The sequence below is a fragment of the Gekko japonicus genome, unplaced genomic scaffold (assembly GCF_001447785.1).
Source record: "Gekko japonicus isolate JY-2015 unplaced genomic scaffold, Gekko_japonicus_V1.1 scaffold1301, whole genome shotgun sequence".
Taxonomy (NCBI): Eukaryota; Metazoa; Chordata; class Lepidosauria; order Squamata; family Gekkonidae; genus Gekko; species Gekko japonicus.
In genome coordinates, this window is record NW_015169213.1 from 453,941 (window position 1) to 473,182 (window position 19,242).

The window sequence follows — 19,242 nt, forward strand, 5'->3', positions numbered from 1 at the left end:
AAATTTGCAGATGACACTAAATTAGGTGGGTTTGCTAATTCTGAAGAAGACAGAGTCAGGATTCAAAATGATCTAGATAGGCTGGAACAGTGGGCCGAGACAAATAAAATGAATTTCAATAGAGATGAATGCAAAGTCCTACACTTAGGTACAAAAAATCAAAGGCATAGATATAGAATGGGAGGGACTTGGCTTGACAGCAGCACATGTGAAAGGGATCTAGGTGTTCTGGTTGATCACAAGCTAAACATGAGCCTGCAGTGCGATGTGGCTGTGAAGAAAGCTAATGCAATCTTAGGATGCATTAACAGAAACTGTGTCCAGATCAAGGGAGGTGGTAGTTCCGCTCTGTTCTGCTATGGTCAGGCCTCACCTGGAGTACTGTGTCCAGTTTTGGGCATCACATTTTAGGAAGGGTGTTGACAAGCTCGAGCGTGTCCAGAAGAGGGCAACCAGGATGGTGAGAGGGTTGGAATCCAAGTCTTATGAGGAAAGGCTGAAAGAGCTGGGTATGTTTAGCCTGGGAAAGAGAAGGCTTAGAGGGGACATGATTGCAGTCTTCAAGTATTTGAAGGGCTGTCATGTAGAAGATGGAGCAGATCTATTCTCTCTTGCTCCGGATTGCAAGACTAGATCTAATGGGTGGAAATTACAAGGAAGCCGTTACTGGCTAAATATCAGGAGAAACTTCCTAACTGTAAGAGTGGTTGAGCAGTGGAACAGTCTGCCTCGGGAGGTGGTGGATGCTCCTTCGCTGGACGTTTTCAAGTGGAGGCTGGACAACCATCTTTCGGGATTGTTGTAGGTATGTAGGGCTATCTTTCAGTATACTCCTGCAAAGTGCAGGGGTTGGACTAGATGACCTGTAAGGTCCCTTCCAACTCTAACATTCTATGATATGATTCTATGATTGGGAAGAGGTGGCAAGAATACATAGAAGAACTATACAAGAAGGATCTCAATGCCCTTGATAACCACGACAGTGTGATCGCTGACCTCAAGCCAGACATCCTGGAGTGTGAAGTCAAATGGGCCTTAGAAAGCATTACGAATAGCAAAGCTAGCGGAGATGACAGTATCCCAGTCCTAAAAGATGATGCTTGTTAAGGTGTTGCACTCCATATACCAGCAAATTTGGAAAATGCAACAGTGGCCACAGGATTAGAAAAGGTCAGATTACATTCCAGTGCAAATTTGGAAAATGCAACAGTGGCCACAGGATTAGAAAAGGTCAGTTTACATTCCAGTACCAAAGGAGAGCAATGCCAAGGAATGTTGAAACTATCACACAATTGCACTCATTTCACATGCTAGCAAGATCCTACAAGCTAGGCTTCAGCAGTACGTGGATAGAGAACTGCCAGAAATACAAGATGAATTCGAAGAGATAGAGGAACTAGAGATCAAATTGCCAACATTCGCTGAATTATGGAGAAAGCAAGGAAGTACCAGAAAAACATTTACTTCTGCTTCATTGACTATGCTAAAGCCTTTGATTGTGTGGATCACAACAAACTATGGCAGGTCCTTAAAGAGATGGGAGTACCAGACCACCTCACATGCAGTGTTCCCTCTAAGCTGAGTTAGTGCAAGCTACCTCATAGTTTTTTAGCCTACAGGTCATACATTTTTGTCTTAGCTCAGGAAAGATGGCTCCAGAGCAAACTAATTTATGCATTAGCCAAATCACCTGCTCACAACTTTAATGTCAGTAGCTCAGAAAGTAGAATTTTTGCTCACAGGACTCCACAACTTAGAGGGAGCATTGCTCACATGTCTCCTGAGAAACCTGTATAAGGGTCAAGAAGCGACAGAACCAGGCATGGAACAACTGATTGGTTTAGAATAGGAAAAGGAGTACAACAAGGATGTATATTGTCACCCTGCTTATTTGATTTATATGCAGAGTACATCATGCGAAATACCACCCTGGATGAATCACAAACCGGAATTAAGATTGCTGGGAAAAACATCAACAACCTCAGATATGCAGACGATACCACTCTAATGGCAGAATGTGAAAGGGACCTAAAGAGCCTCTTGCTGAGGATGAAAGGAGAGTGCAAAAGCTGGTTTGAAACTCAACATCAAAAAAACTCAGATCATGGCATCCGGCCCCATCACTCCTTGGCAAATAGAAGGGGAAGTCATGGAAGCAGTGACAGACTGGGATCCAAGATCACTGCGTGAAATGAAAAGATGTCTGCTCCTTGGGAAGAAAGCTATGGCAAACCTAGATGGCATAATAAAAAGTAGAGACATCACCCTACCAACAAAAGTCCGTATAGTCAAAGCAATGGTATTCCCAGTAGCAATGTATGGCTGTGAGAGTTGGACCATAAGAAAAGCTGAGCGCCGAAGAATAGATGCTTTTGAATTATTGTGGTGGAGAAAACTCTTGAGAGTCCCTTGGACTGCAAGGCGATCAAATCAGTCAATCCTAAAAGAAATCAACCCTGACTGTTCCCTGGAAGGCCAGGTAATGAAAATGAAGCTCAAATACTTTGGCCACCAAATGAGAAGGGAGCACTCACTGGAGAAGACCCCGATGCTGGGAAAGATTGAAGGTAACAGAAGAAGGGGACATCAAAGGATGAGATGGTTAGACAGTGTCATAGATGCAACGAACATGAAGTTGAGCACACTCCAGGGGACAGCGGAGGACAGGAAGACCTGGCGTGATGTGGTCCATGGGGTTACGAAGAGTCAGACTCGACTGTACGACTGAACAACAAGCAAAGTCAGGATGAAGCAGAGTTTACATAAGTGAGCCTGAAAGTCTTTCAAGGCTCATTTATGTAGCAACAAAGCATAGTTTCTCATTGGAAACAAGACAGGGAGGTAAAGGATGAAGATCTAGTTTGGGTTCTAGAAGAAGAAACAGCAATTGGGTTCTAGAAGAAGAAGCAGCAGGAATAAGGGGGAAAATCTGTATCCAGTACAACAAGATGTATTGACAGGAGTAAGGCTCACATGAAATTGGAGACGGAAGCCAAAGACTATAACTGGAGGGAGATGAGAAGTTATAGAAGATACATGTATCAAATGTTCCAGTAACTCACCACAAAAGGAAGTAGCATGCAATTGACACCCACTTGCATATTTTATAGTGATCAAAGCAAAATTCAGAGTGTAGCCCATGGAACCAAGCATGGATTCTGCTCTAGCACTTACAGGTAGCATGAAGTCACAACTCTGTTCAAAGAGAAGAAAGATGGCGTTAAATTCTGCCATTTCAGCTAAACAAGGCAGCACTGATCGCAGCTTAGCAGCCCTGCAAATGATCCTATCAATATCTCCAGAGCAATTTGTTACTGTTGTAATTGGTAGGAAATGTAAGGAGGAATATTCAGTCACAGAGATGACATGAAAAATAGACAAGAAGAAACAACAACAAAAAAGCCAGCAACAGAGCTGAAAGAACAACTAATGTTTTGAAGTATTGGACTGTGTGAAAGTGTTTTGTGAATACCACCATGGTAGGTGACTGTTGCTACCTTTGCATGCTGTACCTGTAATCATTTAAAGGGGACAAATTTTTGTGAGCCACTGATCCACTCCAATCAAACAATCAGTGCAGTTATCACATGAACACATAAAGTTGCCTCGTACTGAATCAGACCCTTGGTCCATCAAAGCCAGTATTTTCTACTCAGACTCGCAGCAGCTCTCCAGGGTCTCAGGCTGAGGTATTTCCCATTACCCACTGCCTGGTCCTTTAAACTAGAAATGTCAGGGATTGAACCCGGGACCTTCTGCATGCCAAGCAGATGCTCTACCACTGAGCCACAGCCCCTTCCCAATATCCTAATATCTCTCTAAAGGAAAGAAACAAGTTGTTCCAATAACACAGTTATAAATAAGCTATATTATTCTGGAGCATGGAATTATTACCTGACAGACTAATGCACTGATTTAATGTGGGCCTTCCAAGAAAAGTGGTGGTTCTATCATTACTGCGATAGCCAATACACGTCATAAAAGTGATCCATGGCAGCTCTGAATAAGGACCTACACATTGTTCATTATTACATAACTTTATATTAGGACAACAGGGATCAATAAAGCAACAGGATTAAATGCTGCTATTTCCTTCCACAGCATCATATGATGGATATTGCTTGCTTGTCAGTGTGCCTGAGGCATTGCTGGGCTCCTTTGCAATGTCTTTGCAAAACTTTGAGAAGGAATGGCCCCTGGCTTTAGTAAAACCTGATATCCACTACTGTATTGCTCCCCCCCCCCCTTTCTAACATCATTTGCTTATAATTTCATCTCATTGGAAGTGTAGCTGTGAATGACAATAAGAACTACCCTACCTCTGCTTGTGACTAGAGGTGACTGTTCTGGATTGCAGATTCAGGAATGCAGGATTCATGGGAGAATAATGAAGTGAACATATGCAGAGTCAGGTCTATAAGCTAAGTAAAAAAAATCTAGTCATGGGTAGAGATCGTAAGAGAGTGGTGACTGATGGCAGGTGATTTGTCAAGAGACATGTAGCTATGGTGGGTCATATGGGGGCCATGCCCCCTCACCTTTTGGCCATGCCCACTTCCCCTGTCCCACAGCCACCACCCCAGCATGTGGAAGGGCACACCCACCACCCACAACAGTCTGAGAGACGCAGGCTATGGAGTTTGGCTGCAGAAGCAGGAAAAAAACCCAGCGAGCTCATGCCTCTCCGACAGTTGAAGAGACATGGGGGAGGTCTTCTTCCTGCTCCTGCAGCTCACTTCAGCTGCAGAAGCAGGAAGAAAACCCAGTCAGCCGACGCCTCTCTAACAGTCAGAGAAGCAGGGGGAAGGTCTTCTTCTCCCCCCTCTCTCCCCCTCCCCCCCTGGATTTCCCAATGCCCCACCACAAAAGGAATTCTAGCTATGCCCCTGTTTGTCAAAAGATCATGAAATGTTTAGACCCGCCAAACCACAAATGACGGAGGCCTTGGGTCCATCCCATGCTCACTGAAGCCATTGTAGAAGCTTTTGCCTATAGATCAGACACACAGCATGGCATCCCCAAGAGCCCACCCTCACCCCCGTCTTTTCCAGTGCAGAAACAGCCCCCTATGGCCAAAATAGATAAAAGCTGGATAGACCATTCATAGGCAAACACTGAGAAAGGATAAGGGCTGATGGGGCAGGACTGGTTTATTTGGGTATCAGGGGAACTTAGCAGTGGGTTTTAGAATTCAGCAGAGTAGTTCCAGGTTGCATCTGCATAACTCTCAGACTACAGGTTTGAGGAATCTACCAGTTTACTTAGTTGTTCTTGCAGCCAGGGAGTAACCTGAGTCAGCAGATTTATCTCTCTGTTCTCCAGATGTGACTGTGGTTGGCCTGAAATACCTATAATTCCCTCTTCTAGTCAACTATTCAAGCAGGAAGTAAGGGACTGGTGCCCATTCCCCAGGGCCTTTCAAGGTCTGAAATATAAAACACCTGACAATAGATCTGCTGATCTTTTTGTACTGTTCTTGGATTTCTGCCTGTACGTCTGTTTGGATGCTACTTGGCTGCTGGGATTCCACTCAAACTGAGATTGGAAATAGACCTTGAGTTTTTATGCTGCTTTCCCTTGTTCCTCCCTCCCTGTCCACCACTTGGGACAGAAGGTACCAAGCAAACTGGGAGATCCTGTGTTCAAATGCACAAAAAGATTAGTTCATAATCAACCTACCAGAAATGAAGGAAATAGGATAGGGTCTTGTTTGGTAGCCTGGCATTCTCTGAATTAGTTCTGTGTTTTCCCTCCCAATCAATCATTAAATTTCAACAAGGAGATTATAGCAGTTTGTTGTAATTATTACTACTGTGTGGTAGTAACAATCTTCAGTCTCACCACAACTTTGGCTAAGATTGTGCCTCATGGGTCCAGATACGTCCTTTAAAGACTTGTGGAAGATTTCAAATAGTAAAAGCTTTTAAGCAATTATATGGAACAAGTGAGAACCCAAAAGGAACTGATGGGAGTGGCCATTCCATCCCCCCCTTTTCCCCCTCACCCCTTTCCTCAGTCTCTCTTTCCATACCTATTATCACTTCTTCTCTCTTTCTCCCCACCATGCCTACTGTCATTCCTCCTCTCTCTTTCGCCCTCCCATCACCTATTGAAGTCTGCCTGCTGGCAGCACTGCCACTTCCCCTCATATGGCTGTGGCAGGGAGGATAAGGCTGGTGCTACACTAGAAGGTGGGGGAAATCCTACAGTGGGGGACAGGTCCTTTTCTGGCAGCACTGCAGCACACAGCATCACTGCCTCAGAAGCTGGTGAGTAGTGGCAGCAATAGTAGGGCTGGTTGGCATCAGTGGTTCCTCCTTATCACCCACCCACAGTGCTGAGGAGAGCCAGAGATGGTGGAGCTGGTGGTGGAAGCAGTTCTTTCAGTGGGGGATTCACCCCCTGCCATTTTCAGTAAGTTTTCAAACTGTTCTGCAAAGCTATTGGGTCCCCCAAGTTTGCAGAAAAATCTCCCTTCTCTCCACCTGGTCCCAATCCATGGATTTAAGTATCCACAGATGGGACCAGGTTCAGAATTAGATATACTGATAGTTACATGTAACAAAAATAAAATACAGAGAAAAAGAACAGATAACACACATCCACAACCTACTATGAAGTGATACCCTTATATTAGACAGAACATGAACAACACTTCAATAAGTGACTGAAAATTAAATGTAAATCATTTCTGAAAAACATTAGATTACCCTGACATCTTAGTCACACAGACATGAAACACCAACAGATTCAAAAATTAGTAATCAAAGTACAGTGGCAAATTAGGGACTTTTGACATTTAGATATGACTACAAGGCCCATACTACATAAGATGAGCCAATTTATATGTTATTTATTTACCATGCTTATATCACAACCTTTTTGCCCAGTGAGAGCTGCAACCTATTGTCTTTTCCCTGTGATCCCATGTGAGCCACAATTCTTGTGGCTACTGAGCACACACAGATAATAGGATGACATGAAGTGCTTGTCTCTGCCTTATCATTTCTCTTGATCATATTGCTTCTTTCTGTGTCCAGTCTTTGTTGCTGAAGGAGGAGCAGTCTGGAAGTTAACAAGTTAGCATTAGACTTAAACAAGCTGTTGACATCTAAAGTTCAGAGGTACATAAAAGTACAGTCTCCAGAAGACTTAACATATGCTAACCCAAGGAAGTAATGGATGTTTTTCTTTTGTTCTGGTTTGGATGATATGGTTATTATTTTCCAGCTGTAGAGTAACATCCATCTGGGAGGTTTGAAATGTGGTTTATAGGCTGAAACACGTTCAACCCTGTCCAAAACATAGTGTCTAACATTTTGAGAGACTGCCCAGTTTTCCACAGAGATCTGCTCCCCCTGGTCTGAGACCTTGAATGCCAAGTTTCAGCCTAGAGCACATTTTTTATGGTTGAGTAATAAACCTCTGAAAATAGGGTTTATAATGGAAATGCTGACACAACTTTAATAGAACCAACTTAACTGTAATACAAAAAGTGAAATAGCCCATATTCGCTGTTGGTTGGGTGCCTCAAAACAATTGTCTATCTAGAAATGAGTTACCATGTAAAGGCAGAGAAGTAATGCTACCCCATAAGTGGCTGCCATATTTTGATCAGGGAAACCAATTATGTTACTGTTTCTTTTCCAATATAATAGTTAAAAGTGAGTCATATTTTTTTTTAAAAAGTAAACAGAAGAAGTGAATTATCTCTACAATACGAGTGGAAATAAATGGTTTTACAGCCATTTGCCTTGAACGAGATTAATTTCATTTGCGTTTTCTCACTGTCAGAGCTGCCTGTCTTAAATGATGATGAATTGTTTAAAAATTCCATTCTTTCAAGAAATAGCTTAGTAGTACAACATTTGCTGACTCAACCAGCCCACTTAACAAGATCTTCCAAAGTGCCTTCAGTAATTTACAGAGCTAAGTAGCATTATTCTGTGATCTTCACTGGGGAGCCATAAGAACATAAGTGAAGCCAATGTTGGATCAGGCCAATGGCCCATCCAGTCCAACACTGTCACACAATGGCCAAAAATACCAGGTGCCATCAGGAGGTCCAGCAGTGGGGCCAAGACACTAGAAGCCCTTCCACTGTTGCCCCCGCCCCAAAGCACCAAGAATACAGTGCATCACTTGCCCCAGACTGAGAGTTCCTATCTATACCTTGTGGCTAATAGCCACTGATGGATCTCTGCTCCATATGTTTATCTAATTCCCTCTTGAAGTCGTCCATGCCTGTAGCCGCCGCCACCTCCTGTGGTAGTGAATTCCATGTGTTAATCACTCTTTGAGTGAAGAAGTACTTCTTTTTATCTGTTCTAACACAACTGCTCAGCAATTTCATTGAGTGCCCACGAGTTCTTGTATTGTGAGAAAGGGAGAAAAGTACTTCTTTCTCTACCTGCACTATCCCATGCATAATCTTATAGACCTCGATCATGGCACCCCTCAGCCCCAAGCATTTTAACCTTTCTTCATAGGGAAAGTGTTCTAACCTTTTTATCATTCTAGTTGCCCTTTTCTGCACTTTTTCCAAAGCTATAATATCCTTTTTGAGGTGTGGTGACCAGAACTGTACACAGGACTCCAAATGAAGTCGCACCATCGATTTATACAGGGGCATTATGATACTGGCTGATTTGTTTTCAATTCCCTTCCTAATAATCCCAAACATAGCGTTGGCCTTTTTTATTGCAGTCACACACTGTCTCGACATTTTCAGTGAATTATCTACTACAACTCCAAGATCTCTCTCTTGGTCAGTCACTTTGCACTTGGCCACATTGAACCCCATTTGACATGTTGACACCAACTCACCCATCCTCGACAGATCCCTTTGGAGTGCCTCCCAATCCTCCCTGGTTCTCACCACCCTGAACAACTTCATGTCCTTTGCAAATTTAGCCATTTCACTGCTTACTCCCAACTCCAAATCATCAATAAACAAGTTAAAAAGCATTGGACCGAGTACTGATCCCTGTGGTACTCCACTGCTTACCATCTTCCACTGAGAAAATGTCCCATTTATACTCACTCTCTGTTTCCTATTAATTAGTCAGTTTTTGATCCACAAAAGGACTTGTCCTTTTATCCCATGACTATTGAGCTTACTTAGGAGCCTTTGATGAGGAACTTTATCAAAAGCTTTCTGAAAGTCAAGGTAAACAACATCTATTGGGTCCCCCTTGTCCACATGTTTGTTCACTCCCTCAAAGAACACTAACAGGTTAGTGAGACAAGATCTTCCCTTACAGAACCCATGCTGAGTCACCCTCAATAGTTTTTGTTCATCAATGTGCCTACAATTTGGAATGTGAAGGCTTTAAGGCAAGCCACCAATATTCTGAAAAAATATCAGCAGTGCTTTGAGCTAATAGACTTGCATGAACTACTTGAGAAGCCTATCCAAGTTTGTACCTGCCAAAGTTCTACCCAACCTTTCTTTGTGTCCTGGGGAAAGAAATTTTGTTAATACAGGGGATTGAATCCTACCAGTGTGATGTAGTGGCTAGCATATTACACTAGGATCTGGAAGACGCAGGTTGAAATTTCTACTCTGCCATGAAACTTGGTTGGTGACCTTGTGCCAGTGTCTGTCAGCCTAGCCTTCCTCACAAGGTTGTTGTTAAGATAAAGCAGAAGTAGGGCAGAATGTTGTACACTCCCCCTGTGTTCTTGGGAGCAAGAACAGGATAAAAGTATACCAAATGAATAAATACCACTACAGTCAGCTAGGGGTGGCATGTTCCATTGGTGCACAGTGCATCCTGCCATTGGTGGGAGGCACCTTGATCCATCAAAATCCATCAACTTTACTAATTAGAGTAGTAGGATACATCCGTGTGTCATAAGATGTATGAGGTGTGCTGCATCTTTCTTATTTTTGTGTCATGCAGTTCATGTAGCTTCATAACTGGAACCATTTTCTTTGGTCTAACTGATCATTACTGTGGTTCTTAAGAACGTGTTTTATCCTCCTGAACTCTCTGCTTATCTTATTTCAGATGTGAATGCTTACCTGGCTATAGAGGCAAATACTGTGAAACTGATGATGATGACTGTGTGGGACACAAATGTCGGCATGGCGCATTGTGTGTGGATGCTGTCAATGGATATACCTGTATTTGCCCTCAAGGGTTCAGGTAAGCAAAGTGTGATGGGACTTCAAGGCCCACTGAACAGCTTTTTATAGTTCACCAGTTCTGCTGACAAAAGTAGTTTTAGTTAACTATGTAAAAACAAGGCCATTTTACAAGTGCACACTATTGCTTTCAGTCATATCTGACCTTTGTTTGGGAACAAAGAGGCTAAAACAGTGCATATGTGAAGAAATATGAAGAAATATAATTACTAGCAAGGGCTGCAGTTTATACTTTGTAGAAGAGGAAGAAACCAAAATCATACTGCTGTTAAAACATTCGCTACATATATTATTTGCTTATTTATTCCAAGAGAAGAGGGCATATAGAAAGAGGATTTAGTGTAACCAAAAGCCCAGAACATAAGAACGCCTTCTGAAATGAACATTGCACTTTTTAAATAATTTAGGCCATGCCATAGTAAAGACATGGAGTCCATAACCTGGATGATTTTTTAGTGCCATAGGATACACTATAGAGTTTTATTTTTACTAAAACAAAGTCTGTGACCTAATATCCTTTCTCAGAAGAAAATCTATTGTATTAATTGGTTTCTATTCATGTCTTCAGTATTCTTGTTGAATTGGTTACAGGGCGGCACATTAACCTTATGGGGTTTATAGATATCAAAATTAGTCAGGACAAAATGCCATTTGAGTGTTTTTTTAAGATATTCAGAAAATACTTTTTAGGGTAAAGACACACATAAAACTTTAAGTATAGTGAAGTGATTTACATCCCAGAAAATTCATTTGATGTGCATATGGACATATTCTTCAAACAAAACTTCTATATTTTATGTGTATGTGTTTGTGCACTTCCACATTAATTTGGCAGCTAAATTTGCACCTCAAATAATGCAAATACTTCCTCCAATCTAATAGTAATGTTCTCTTCCTTTTGTGTCACCTTCCAAAAATTTCACAGAGGTTGTCCCCTTTTTTTCTGGTTTTCTGCACTTGTATTTCTGATTAAACTTTGGAGTTTAATTTGTTTGATTTTAATTGGAATCAGTTACTTTAAACTTTAAAAATTGGTTGAAGAATTTGGAAATGGGGGGGAGGGGGGTTCATGGCTGTCACAAAGACCAGCCAATCAGCACTGCACGTAGCCCTTTCAAGGGAAATCCAGCGACCTGCCATAAAGGCAGAAGTATTTCTTGCTCCTGGGTGGAGGAGGGAGGAAGCAGTAGGACTCTGGGCAGTTATTATGCCTCGTGCCTGCTCTTATTGCTGCCATCAGTGGCCCCATCCCACCCCTTTTGTTGGACCAGGGGACTTCCCTTTAGTCTGTGCCAGGCATTTAAAAGGAATAATCAGAGTCAGCTCGTCACAACAACGAGCAACTCAGTACTGTGCATAGCCCCTTTTTAAAAAAATTGTATTTCCCTTTTCTCAGTTTAGGAAGAATATATGTCTTCCCACAAACATGGTGACCCCACTTTTGCAGCAAGCTCACCACTCAAATTATGCAGACCATTACCACCATAGTGTGTTTTCTGTTGTGTCTGTCTTCAATCTTAAACTACATCAAAAGTCCATAAGGAATGCAAGGCTGTGGCAAACATAGAAATGGACTGTAAATATTCAGGCTCAGCATTCCTCTACCCACTGTGCTGCTGCTCATCCCTAAACTCTTGAAATTCATGTTTCTGCTTTGCTTTTGCCGTACAAGATCTCCATGGCCCTATCTGACAATTTCAAGGCTCTGGTTCTGACAGCTGCCAATAGACCTGCCTTCTGAAAATCTCACTGTATGTCAAAGATAAGAGCACTTCACCAAATGGATTCCCTAATCATTGCCTGGGGGTTAGCTATTGCTTCCTTCCAGACAAATCTTTCCTGTATTTGAAATGAAACACACAGCAAGACAGCAATAGAACCGGGGGGGGGATAGAAATGTGGGAGCGTTTGTGAGCCCTTTTCCTGGGCATTGAAGCCACAAGCAATTTTCTGACTTCCCAGTTTCATCGTTTCTCTCCTTTTGTTCTGACCAGTTTACTTCCATTGCAGTACTTTACTTTTAGTATTTTGAAGAACAAGTATTGATTCTTACAGTGATATAAGGTCATGGTCTCAAAAGCTCTGTGTTTACGCAAGATAAGATAAGCAACTGAATTTCTTTGTCTAGCCTGCCTGTTTGGTTCCCTTTTTAAATCTGCTCTTGACTTAATGTTGGTTGCACAGAAAAGAGCTAATGGATATATATGTCTAAGTTCCTAAATTACCTGTGTTCCTAAAAGTATCTGTCTGTTGGTGCCAAGTTACTGGAAATATGGTGAGGAAAACCATGTGGATAAAAAAACCCTCCTATGGCCTCTGGTATAGTATTGATCACTTCCAGTTACTGCAATGGATGCTGACAGAATCTTGAGATCTGTGAAGGCCAACACTTGTGCTTTAAACTCTTGCCTGTGCTGGGTACTTCAAAGCATGTAAAAATCACATCAATGAGACCTTAATGTCCATTATAAATCAATCACTGACCCAGGGCATGTTTCCTTGTGCTCTAAATCAGGTAGTCACATCCGTCCATTACTTTACAAACCATCTCTAGAGAAAAATGATGTTTCCAGTTACTGCCCAGTCTCTAATTTGCCCTTCCTAGGCAAAATAATAGAATAAGTTCTACCTTTCCTAAATAAATCGTTTACCCTAGGCCACTTTCAGTCCAGTTTCAAGCTAGGCTATGGGACTGAGTCGGTGTTGGTAGCCCTAGTAGAGAACCTCTGTCTAAACGTAGATAAAGGCCCTCCGTGTCTGTTGCCTTTACTAAATATAACAGCAGCCTTTATTCTGGTGCATCATGGTATGCTGTTGAGATATCTGGAGATAAAAGCAGGGATTAAGGGATGTGCTTTGGATTCATTCAAATAGTTCTTTGGGGACAGGACTCACAAGATTACTGTTGGGGAGAAGTTTTCTGTGATACAGGACCTGCCTTGTGGAGTTCTACAAGACTCCAATCTTGTCCCTCATGGTATTCAGTCTATAGAAATCATCCATGGGTTTGGAATAGGGTATTAATATGCTATTGATGACACCCAGCTCAACATTTCTGTGTGTAAACCACCTGGTGACACTTAGAGATTCTGAACCAATGTCTGATGGCTGTCGTTAAACTGATAAGAGTAAACAAGTTGAAACCGAGTCCAGACAAGGTGGAGGTAATGTTGTTTGGGAAGGCTGAGGTCCTGAAGGACATGGTGCTCCTCACTTTTGATGGGGTGCAACTGACTCACTGAGTTAAGAGTGTAGGGCACGGAGACACTAGATCCTGCTTTACTACTTGAGGTGCAAACTAATGCAGCTGCAAAGAAAAGGCATTATACCAACTACACATAGCTCAGATGATGGCCCCCTGCCTTGATTTAGTTGTTCTGACCATGTGGATATATACTGTGGTTACCTCAAAGGTAGACTACTGCACTCGATATGGGTCTGCCTTTAAAGACAATTTGGGAATTCCCATTGGTATAAGTGAAAAGGCACTGCACAGCTACTATCAGGTGCTAAGTGGAATCAGTGGAATCTCCCATTCTGCAGATACGCCATTGGTTATTGATCAGTTTACTGGACTCAGTTAGGTTCTAGCTGTCCCTTACAAAGCCCTTAATGGCATTGGACCCTCATACCTACAGGACTGCCTCTCCTGTTGTGTTCTACTGCAACAGCTCCGCTTATCTGAGCAAAGCCTTCTGAAGGTACAACCCGGCTTAAATTGGCAACTGCCCATCCGTGCAGTCTCTATGGTGGCTCCCACATTATGGTCAGCCTACAGCTATTGGCCCAGGCTAGTCTAGTCTCATCAGATCTCAGAAGATAAGCAGGCCTGACTCTGGTTAGTATTTGGCTGGGAGACCACCAAGGAAGTCCAGGGTTGCTACACAAAGGCAAGCAATGGCAAACTACCTCTGAACTTCTCTTGCCTTGAAAACCCTATGGGGAGTGTCGGAAGTTGGCTATGACCTGATGGCACTTTCCATCATCAAGGCTACTAGGAAAGTCCCCTCGCTTCTCCTATTTTGCAAAGTTCACAGAATGGAATTGTTCAGGAGAGAGGGAGAGTTACGATGTAATGGATGAGCTCAGGAGAGTCGGGATAATTTTTTTTTCTAATTTGATTGTCCTGTTGCCTTAGACAAATTATCCTTGCTTGAATTTTTTCGAGTTTTTCAATCCCAACCCCACTGCATTATTTTGTTTTACTATGGCCCCGGTCACACGGGCCGGAAAATGCGGGGGGGGGGGAAGTGTGGCTGTTAGCTCTGGAGCAAAGTAACGTGCGGCAGCCCGATCACATGTCCCATCAAGGTCCCGTGGTTAGGCCGTGAGGTGCCGATCACATGGCTATCCTGCGGCACGGCGCAATCACACCGGCAATCGCTAGGCACTGCTTCCATGGCAAACAGGATTTTTTTTCTTGCCGAAGTTTGCGCATGCACATGATCGTTTGTGCACATCCTGTGGAGACTTACCAAAAAAAATCTGGTTTGCGACAGGACATGGACGGGCGCCGGATGCCACGGGATTCACGCAGAAACGCAATCAGACGCCCGCCCTTGCCCCGCGTTTTCCAGAAACTAGTACCTCGTATGTGGTAGTTTTTTACTCCGCATCTTCAGCAAGAAGCCACTGGTTAGCCACGGTTGCGCTATGCCTCCCAGATGTCCCGGTGTGATCGCGTCCGGAAAATCCGCAGTACAATCATGCCTTCAGCGCAGCAAATGCTCCGTGTGAACGGGGCCTAAAAATCTTTCTGTTAGATTCAAATGTTATCATATTTTGTAATCCACTTGCTGATTTACCGCATAGTTTTATCATACTTGTAATCCTCCTTGAGTACCAGTGAGAAATTTAGACAATAATAATAACAATATACAGTTACATTTGAAGTTACATCTTGCCCCATTGTCCCTATTCATTCTTTCTTTTCTCTCTTAAAGCATCCTGTCCCTGCCAAATTGAACAAAAAAGCCCTCTTGAGAAATAACCAACATGGCAATGAAAGTAAACTGTGTAAACTTTCATATATAAAGACATTTACATAGTTTTACTGGGAGACCTAGCCTACACACCTACAAATCTTACTGGATAGCCTTGGACAAGTCCCTGTCATTCAGGCCATCCTATCTCTCAGAGTGTTAGAACAAAATACGATAACCCCATTTAGGTCAGCCTGAATTTCTTGGGGAATGGGTGGGATAACCACGGGTCTTTTGGGGCTGGAACACGCCAGAGCACCACTCTGGGAGCCCAGGAGCTGGCAAAATGGCGGCGGCAGCAAGCCCCACCCCCAGCTCCCTGTGCTGCGGCCTATCGCTGTCTTTCCGGGGCCCACGCTGGAGCGCTGTGGCCCCAGGGAGGCCCGAGAAGGCCCGTTGCTGCATTCCCGGGGACTGCGCCGGAGCACTGCGGCTCCAGGGAGGTCCAACGAGGCCCGTCGCCGCCTTCCTGGGGCACGCACTGGAGCGCTGCAGCCCCAAGGAGGCCCGTCACTGGCTTCCTGGGGCCCGTGCCGAAGCGCTGCGGCCCCATGGAGGCCCGAGGCGGCCCATCGTGCCTTCCCGGGGCCCACACCAGAGCGCTGCAGCCCCGGGGAGGCCGGAGGAGGCCCATCGCCACCTCCCCAGGCCAGCACCAGAGCTTTGCGGCCTGGAGGAGGCTGGAGGAGGCCCATCGCCACCTCCTTGGGCCAGCGCCGGAGTACTGCAGGCCGAAGGATGCCTGACGCCGCCTGCTTGGGCCCGCGCTGGAGTCCTGCCCGAGGAGGCCCGTTGCCACCTCCCCGGGCTAGCACCTGAGCGCTGTGGCACAGGGGAGACCAGAAGATGCTCCCTGCTGCCTCCCCGGGCCAGCACTGGAGGCCTGTCGCCGCCTACTTGGCTAAAGTTATCTTGTTCCACACGAATAAAAGTACGTAACCTGAAATCACTCATCTGTATGCGTACTTTTCACTGGCTACGAGGATGGGATTCATCTCTCCCTGAACAGAGACCACGTTTCGAGCATCGCATCGAGTCTCCACGCCGACATCACCGTACGCCGCTTCGCCCCATTCTGCATCTCTGGTTGCTGCTCACTGCACCGCTCCCAGCTCCGAGCATCGCACCGCTGACCCCGAGAGCAGCACCGCACCGCCCCTAACACCAATTGCTGCCGCCATTGCCAAGCATCTCCTCCCCATGGAAGCAGAAGATGGTTCTTGCATCTGAGAACCTCCCTGCCTTTGACATCTCCCAACTATCGCAGTGGGAAACCTGGCTCGAGACCCTCCAGAGCCACTTTACCATCCATGAGGTCACAGACCTGGATGAGAAGAAGGCGTACTTTCTCCAGCACTGTGGCATGGAGGCCCACCTTCTACTGAAGGACCTGATAGTGCCCCGGCTGACCAAAGATGAATCTTACACCTCTTTGGTCAAGGCGCTCTCAGACCACCTGGCTCCCAAACCCATGAAGTTTGTGGAGCGGATGGACTTCTTCTCACGTGTACGCCAGGAACTACGCACGGGGCCCAGCCTGGATTCTGGCTCAAGTGGTGAGGATCAAGGGACCTAGAACTTAAAAGGTCTCCTGTGTGGACGGGCAGATACTACACCGCCATATAGATCAGCTGCGCCGATGGACGCTGCCGATGGACCCCAAGGAAATTGAAACCCCTGATGACCCACAGCACAATCACAACCATCAACCCCACCAGCAACACCTGCCACGGAACCCGTACACTTCCCCTCTGGTGCCCCCGAGGACAATCTCCCAGCTGCAAATGGGATGCCGGCACCGGGGCCCATGACGCCACCCCTGGCCAGCACTCTGCCGAGTGCATCGGTGGCTGCTCCAGCCCCAGTCCCTGAGTTTTGTCACTCTAGCTGCACCAGGAAAGCACCGGCACACCTCAAGGACTTTATTTGTGGGTGTATTGTGGACCAAGGGGGGAGGGGTGTAATGTATCCAGTTCTGACGGCTTGGCCGACTGGGGCTCCACGTGGTCAAGCGAAACCTTCGAGCTTCGCTCCAGGAAACAATGGACTAAGCGGATCCTAGCCCGCACCTATCCGAGGGCTAGGTTCCTGGCCGAGAGCCTGTGGAACTCTCGGCCACTGTAAATAGCCTATTGTGGTATGGGGGGGTGTTTTGGGTGGTGGTTTCACGGGGGATATAAGCCGGCCTGGGAGCCAGCTAAAGTTGTCTTTTTCCACACGAATAAAAGTACATACGCTGAAATCACTCGTCTATCTGCGTACTTTTCATCTATGGTACTCTTTTTACCCTTTAGGCAGTGCAGTTTAAACTGAAGATTAAAATTCAGTGAACAGAATCCTTCTAGTTATTATTCTTCACATGAATTTGGCCTTTTGTATTTTCCTGGCTCTGCAACCCTAGAGTCAAATTCGACCGGCTTTCGAGCAAGGGAAACTTTTACCTTTATCTATTTTCCTGGCAGGCTGCTCGACTGGGGATTGGATATATATATGTACAAGAGGGGACCCGCAACAAAATGTTGCATAATGTGTTGTGACTTGTTTTAACTTGTAATTGCTGGTTACCTACCTACCTACCAGCCTGCCTGCCTGCCTTCCTCCTCCTCTTTTTTTTTCCTTTTCCAAATATCATAGTCTGGCACTTATATTCTATGCATGTAAGCAAACCTGTGAAAGAAGGAGAAAGTGAAGAAGGGGAAGAGTGAAGGAAAAAGAGAACAGCAAGACTCTTATTGTGCCTAAAATTAGGAGCACCATTTTGAGCATGGGGTGATAATGTATCTATAGGCACAAATCAGTCCATTCCCACACAGAGGCATTTAGCTCCTTTTGGGAACAGGATGTTTGGATAAAGAGAATCCACCTAGAGGTCCCCTCCTCCACCGCTGCCCAAACCCATCTCTCACCCCAGTGCAGAGCGGTTGAATGGCTGACTTTTCCTGGGTTCTTCTCTTTGTTCTCAACGGGTTCCAGCAAGCTCACGCCTCCACCCTTGTGTGACCTGGTTGCTGCATGACCCGTTTTATTTATTTTATTTAACATTCGACTTATACCCCGCTCGAACCCCTCCCACGGGGTCTCTGAGCGGCTTACATAGTAGATCATCCCTATCTATGGGCACATATATTGTTAGGGGCGGGACCAATGTTCCCTCTAAGCTGTAGAGTCTTGTGAGCAAAAATTCAACTTTGTGAGCTACTGGCTATTAAAGTTGTGAGCGAGCGATTTGGCTGCTGCATAAATTAGTTTGCTCTGGAGCCATCCTTCATGAGCTAAGACAAAAATCTGTGCGCTGGAGGCTAAAAAATTGTGAGCCAGCTCACACTAACTCAGCTTAGAGGGAACACTGGGCGGGACTGCCTACCAGCACCCAGTGGGATTCGACTTGATGTTCCGTCAGCTCGTCTCGGCTCTTGGCTTCAGCTCGGCCTCTCCCATCCGCTTTCTTCAGGCTCCTCAGGTGGTCTTTTGGAGTCGGCGGGCCCATCCGACGCGTAGATCGCATTGGCGCGGCTCTGGCTCCATCCCTCAGGCTCCACTCCGCCTGTGCTGCTGCGTCCTCACGCCTCCTGGCTCCGCCTCCGCCGCTGGTCCACCGCTCGATGTTACATCTCCTTACTTCCCCTCGCCACCTCGACTGCCGCCGCCATTTCATGTCGCTCCGCCGCCGCTGCTCGCCGAATCGCCGCTGCTGGGGTTCCCACTTTACCTCCCAATGGAGGGGGGTGCTCCCTGCCTTCTAAGGCAGGTACCCATTCATCTACTCGCTAGTTGTTACGGCTTTCGATTCGCTGGGTGGGCAGGAGCTAGGACTAGGGCCGGGTGCTCACCCCGGCCGTGGTGGGTCTCGAACAGCCTTACAGGCTGTTCGCTAGATGTTAAGGCAGGTGTTTTTACTCCCTGCGCCACCGCTCCCTTTTACTCCCTGCGCCACCCGTTGTCATCACCACCTCTAGCTTACTCTTACTGGGAGAGAAGATGCACCCAGCCTAGAGTTGGAATCGCAGTAACAGCCAACCAGAGTCAGGAAGAGTCTCTTTTTCCAGATATGACCTTGCCAGTATTTCCCAGTCACTTGGAGTATTTGGGAGTGTCCCAAATACTCCAAGT

At 45.5% G+C, this 19,242-nt stretch overlaps 1 protein-coding gene across 1 annotated transcript in view; it reads left to right on the top strand.

The window, feature by feature from the left end:
- Window positions 1–19,242, top strand: part of LOC107114785 (slit homolog 3 protein-like) — a 291,107-nt gene that overhangs the window by 220,808 nt on the left and 51,057 nt on the right. The window contains exon 23 of the mRNA XM_015416378.1: window positions 10,014–10,151. Coding sequence (XP_015271864.1) covers window positions 10,014–10,151 — 138 coding nt within the window. The remainder of the gene's footprint in view (window positions 1–10,013; window positions 10,152–19,242) is intronic.